This window comes from Leucoraja erinacea, unplaced genomic scaffold (assembly GCF_028641065.1).
Source record: "Leucoraja erinacea ecotype New England unplaced genomic scaffold, Leri_hhj_1 Leri_51C, whole genome shotgun sequence".
NCBI classification, from domain to species: domain Eukaryota; kingdom Metazoa; phylum Chordata; class Chondrichthyes; order Rajiformes; family Rajidae; genus Leucoraja; species Leucoraja erinaceus.
The window spans coordinates 209,549-215,548 of NW_026576421.1; the positions used below are offsets into that span (position 1 = coordinate 209,549).

Below are 6,000 nucleotides of genomic sequence, written 5' to 3' on the forward strand. Positions count from 1 at the left end.
ATCACAAATCTGCCATAAAAATATCCACTGACCTGGCCTCCATCACCGTCCGCAGCAAAGAATTCTACAGATTCACCGCCCTCCGACTATAAAAATTCCCCCTCATCTCCTTCCTGATGGAACGTCCTTTTGTTGTGTCCCCAGACTATCCCACCAATGGACATTCACTGACCGACAGAATTGGACGTCTCCGGCCAAATCCTACCAGCTGAACCCAGAGGATGCAGTTCATCCCCACACTCCCAGTACATGGGCACAGCCCACACATGGTGGGTGATAGTGACTGAGCTTTACATTCATGGGGCAAGACTGGGGGGGTCCCAATGTTAGAGGGGCACTGTATCAGAGGGGCTGCACTGAGGGTAAACGCCCCGCCAGTGTCGACCTATTACCTGCCATGCTACACTATGTCCTGCAGCTCCCCTTTCCAAGCTTTCTTCTCCCCCCCCCGAAATCCGTCTAAAGAAGGGTCTTGACCCGAAACGTCACCCATCCACGTTCTCCACAGATGCTGCCTGACCCACCCGCTGAGTTATGGTGCAGCAGCATCTATGGAGCGAAGGAAATAGGCAACGTTTCGGGCCGAAACCCTTCTGGAAATAGGCAACGTTTCGGGCCGAAACCCCTCTGGAAATAGGCAACGTTTCGGGCCGAAACCCGGAAGGGTTTCGGCCCGAAACGTTACCTATTTCCTTAGCTCCATAGATGCTGCTGCACCCGCTGAGTTACTCCAGCACTGTGTGAAACGTCACCCATCCATGTTCTCCACAGATGCTGCCTGACCCACTGAGTTACTCCAGCACTCTGTGAAACGTCACCTATCCATGTTCTCCACAGATGCTGCCTGACCCGCTGAGTTACTCCAGCACTCTGTGAAACATCACCTATCCATGTTCTCCACAGATGCTGCCTGACCCACTGAGTTACTCCAGCACTGTGTGAAACGTCACCTATCCATGTTCTCCACAGATGCTGCCTGACCCACTGAGTTACTCCAGCACTTTGTGAAACGTCACCTATCCATGTTCTCCACAGATGCTGCCTGACCCACTGAGTTACTCCAGCACTCTGTGAAACGTCACCTATCCATGTTCTCCACAGATGCTGCCTGACCCGCCGCCCGCTGAGTTACTCCAGCACTCTGTGAAACGTCACCTATCCATGTTCTCCACAGATGCTGCCTGACCCACCCGCTGAGTTACTCCAGCACTCTGTGTCCCTTTGTGTGGTAATTGCAGCCTTGCTTTAGTTTCAGCAGCCTGTGGTCCATGCAATGTGCCGTCACTTGTTAGACTGTGGGCTCGATGTGCTGACGAGATGATGTTGGATGTTTTGTGTGTGCAGACTGGAGCCTGGGGCTGCTTCGACGAGTTTAACCGCATCAACATCGAGGTGCTGTCAGTGGTGGCCCAGCAGATCCTCTCCATCCTGTCCGCGCTGTCGGCTGGCCTGACCCGCTTCATCTTCGAGGGCCGTGAGATTAACCTGGTCTGGTCGTGTGGCATCTTCATCACCATGAACCCGGGTGAGGCCACCAGGGCAGAGGGGAGTCTGGCCCTCAAACTCCATGTCCACTGTCCACTAGTTCTCACTCTCTCCATCATCGCCCTTATCCCTAACCAGCGTGAAGGAGGGATAGGCGACGTTTCGGGTCAAGACCCGGCAGCATCTATGGAGCGATGGAATAGGTGACGTTTCAGGTCTCGATCCGTAACACTACCCATTCCTTCTCTCCTGAGATGCTGCCTGTCCTGCTGAGTTACTCCAGCTTGTTGTGTCTTTCTTCGGTTTAAACCAGCACCTGCAGTTCCATCTTACACACACTAGTTCCATGTTTGTTATCCCATCAACTCCCTTACACACCAGGAGCAATTTACAGAGTGTGGAATGGCCCCATGTATGAGATGGAGTTGTGGATTCCTACCCTCAGCACTAAGTACAGGGATAAATAGAGTCATACAGGCCCTTCGGCCCAACTTGCCCATGCCGACCAACATGCCCCATCTACACTAGTCCCACCATTGGTTTAGTTTAGAGATACAGCACAGAAACAGGCCCTTCGGCCCAACTCTGGCCATACTGACAACATGCCCCATCTACACTAGTCCCACCCCGACCAACATGCCCCGTCTACACTAGTCCCACCCCGACCAACATGCCCCATCTACACTAGTCCCACCCCGACCAACATGCCCCATCTACACTAGTCCCCCCCGACAACATGCCCCATCTACACTAGTCCCACCTTTAGTTTAGTTTAGAGATACAGCGTTGAAACAGGCCCTTCAGCCCAACTTGCCCATGCCGACCAACATGCCCCATCTACACTAGTCCCATCTTTAGTTTAGTTTAGAAATACAGCGTTGAAACAGGCCCTTCGGCCCAACTTGTCCATGCTGACCAACATGCCCCATCTACACTAGTCCCACCTTTAGTTTAGTTTAGAGATACAGCACGGAAACAGGCCCTTCGGCCCACCGGGTCCACACTGACCAGTAGTGCCTGTACACTAACACTATCCTACACCCACAAGGGACAATTTACACTTACACCAAGCCAATTAACCTACAAACCTGCACGTCTTTGGAGTGTGGGAGGAAACCGAAGATCTCTGAGAAAACCCACGCAGTTCGCGGGGAGAACGTACAAACTCCAAACACTTGCCTGCATTTGCTCCATATCCCTCTAAACCTGTCCTATCCATGCACCTGTCTAAATGTTTCTTAAACATTGCGATAGTCCCAGCCTCCGGCAGCTTGTTCCATACACCCACCACCCTTTGTGTGAAAAAGGTGCCCCTCTGGTTCCTATGAAATCTTTTCCCCCTCACCTGAAACCTACGTCCTCTGCTGCAGGGTATGCTGGCCGCACAGAGTTGCCGGACAACCTGAAGTCCATGTTCAGGCCCATCTCCATGGTGGTTCCCGATTCCACACTGATCGCAGAGATCATCTTGTTTGCTGAGGGATTCAGCAACTGCAAGGTATGTTTTCCTGCACCAGCTGCCTCATGTCTCCCATCATGTCCTTGATCATCCATGCTCTTTGCATATCCTCCATTCATTATTTCTCCACAGTACCGTCAACATCTCCCATAGAGTGATAGAGTGTAGAAACAGGCCCTTCAGCCCAACTTGTCCACACCAGCCCAACATGTCCCAGCTACACCAGTCCCAGAGTCACAGAAACAGGCCCTTCAGCCCAACTTGCCCACACCAGCCCAACATGTCCCAGCTACACTAGTCATAGAGTGTAGAAACAGGCCCTTCAGCCCAACATGTCCCATACTGGCCAACATGTCCCATACTGGCCAACATGTCCCATCTACACTAGTCATAGAGTGATACAGTGTGGAAACAGGCCCTTCAGCCCAACATGCCCACACCAGCCCAACATGTCCCATCTACACTAGTCATAGAGTGATACAGTGTGGAAACAGGCCCTTCAGCCCAACTTGCCCACACCAGCCCAACATGTCCCAGCTACACTAGTCCAAACCTGGTCCACGTTTGGTCCATATCCCTCCAAACCCGTCCTAGCCTCTCGTTCCCCCTTTCCCTGACGCTCAGCCTGAAGACCCGAAACGTCACCGTTTCCTTTTCTCCAGAGACCCGCTTTTCTGCCTGCCTGACCCGCTGAGTTACTCCAGCGCCCCCCTCTCTCTCTCTCTCCGTTTATCTTGGTTCTCCTCCCCTGGGTAAAGTCACGTGGATTATTTGGTCCTGGATGGCGATGAGTTTCTTCAGCGTTGCTGGAGCTACACTCTACACTCGTGGGCAAGTGGCTGTAGATGGTGCGGGGGGTGCTTGTGGAGGGGGGGGGATGAGACACAGATGGTGTAGTTTGCAGCTTACTCTCTCTCCCTCTCTCTCTCCCTCTCCCTCTCTCTCTCCCTCAGGCCCTGGCCAAGAAGGTGTACACCCTGTACTCGCTGGCGGTGCAGCAACTGTCCAAGCAGGATCACTACGACTTTGGCCTGCGTGCCCTCACCTCCCTGCTGCGCTACGCCGGCAAGAAACGCCGCGACAAGCCCCAGCTCTCTGACGAGGAGGTGAGACGAACCCTCCCTGTGGCTCTGCACGGGTCAGGGAACCATGCATGCATGCATGTCGGGACCCGGGCTTCACAGGGAACCATGCATGCATGCATGTCGGGACCCGGGCTTCACAGGGAACCATGCATGCATGCATGTCGGGACCCGGGCTTCACAGGGAACCATGCATGCATGCATGTCGGGGGCTTCACAGGGAACCATGCATGCATGCATGTCGGGTCCTGGGCTTCACAGGGAACCATGCATGCATGCATGCCTTACAACATAGAGCAGTACAGTACAGGAACAGGCCCTTCGGCCCACACCACACCAACTTACTAGGATGGTTGTGGGCGGGTGGGTCCGTGTCTGTGTTTGAGGGCGTGTAATTATATCTGTGCGTGTGCTAGAGTGAGTGTGCCAGTGAAAATGTGTACACGTGGGATTGTGCAAGTGTGTGTGTGTGTGTGTGTGAGTAAGCAAGTGTGTGTGTAAGAGCAAGTGTGTGTGTGTGTGTGTAAGTGTGTGTGTGTGTGTAGGTATCTACAATGATGAGCAGTGATTCACTGTGTGTGTGTGTGTGTGTGTGTGTGTGTGTGTGTGTGTGTGTGTGAGTGTGTGTGTGTGTGTGTGAGTGTGTGTGTGTGTGTGCGTGCGTGTGCATGTGTGTGCGTGTGTGTGTGTGTGTGTCTACAATGATGAGCAGTGATTCACCGTGTGTGTGTGTGTGTGTGTGTGTGTGTGTGTGTGTGTGTGTCTACAATGATGAGCAGTGATTCACCGTGTGTGTGCGTGTGTGTGTGTGTGTGTGTGATGTGTGTGTCTACAATGATGAGCAGTGATTCACCGTGTGTGTGTGTGTGTGTGTGTGTGTGTGTGTGTGTGTCTACAATGTGATGAGCAGTGATTCACCGTGTGTGTGTGTGTGTGTGTGCGTGCGTGTGTGCGTGTGCGTGTGTGTGTCTACAATGATGAGCAGTGATTCACCGTGTGTGTGCGTGTGTGTGTGTCTACAATGATGAGCAGTGATTCACCATAGTGATGAGCAGTGATTCACCGTGTGTGTGTGTGTGTGTTTAGATCCTCCTGATGTCCATGAAGGACATGAACATGGCCAAGCTGACTTCCATCGACATGCCGCTGTTTGCTGGTATTATCCACGACCTGTTCCCCGGTGTGGAGACCCCTGTCTTGGACTACGGGAAGGTAGGCCAGATATTTTATTGTATTGAAAGATGCTGCACTCACACTGGCCCTTCGGCCCACCAGGTCCATGCTGAACATCGAACACCCGATCACACTAGCTCTGTGTTATTTTGCCACTGTGCCCGTACACGTACATGTGGCAATCCGATTCAGATTCAGATTCAATTTTAATTGTCATTGTCAGTGTACAGTACAGAGACAACGAAATGCATTAATGAACTGAACTGATCGCACTTTCCAATCCACTCCCCGCACTCTAGGTCATATGGTCGTAAGGATAAGGGGGAAATCTTTTAGGACCGAGATGAGGAAAACATTTTTTTTTACACACACAGAGTGGTGAATCTGTGGAATTCTCTGCCACAGAAGGTAGTTGAGGCCACACAGTTCATTGGGTATATTTAAGAGGGAGTTAGATGTGGCCCTTGTGGCTAAAGGGATCAGGGGGTATGGAGAGAAGGCAGGGATGGGATACTGAGTTGGATGATCAGCCATGATCATATTGAATGGCGAATGGTGCAGGCTCGAAGGGCTGAATGGCCTCTACTCCTGCACCTATTTTCTATGTTTCTATCTATGGAAATGCTGGAGAAACTCAGCGGGTGCAGCAGCATCTATGGAGCGAAGGAAATAGGTAACGTTTCGGGCCGAAACCCTTTGGGTTTCGACCCGAAACGTTGCCTATTTCCTTTGGGTTTCAACCCGAAACGTTGCCTATTTCCTTTGCTCCATAGATGCTGCTGCACCCGCTGAGTTTCTCCA

The 6,000-nt window shown here is 52.2% G+C and overlaps 1 protein-coding gene across 1 annotated transcript in view; it reads left to right on the top strand.

Moving 5' to 3' along the window:
• The window catches only part of dnah2 (dynein, axonemal, heavy chain 2), a 130,114-nt gene that overhangs the window by 54,307 nt on the left and 69,807 nt on the right, over window positions 1-6,000 (top strand). Inside the window, 4 exon segments of the mRNA XM_055630719.1 lie at window positions 1,345-1,525; window positions 2,856-2,983; window positions 3,898-4,050; window positions 5,113-5,238. Of these exon segments, the coding sequence (XP_055486694.1) occupies window positions 1,345-1,525; window positions 2,856-2,983; window positions 3,898-4,050; window positions 5,113-5,238 (588 nt within the window).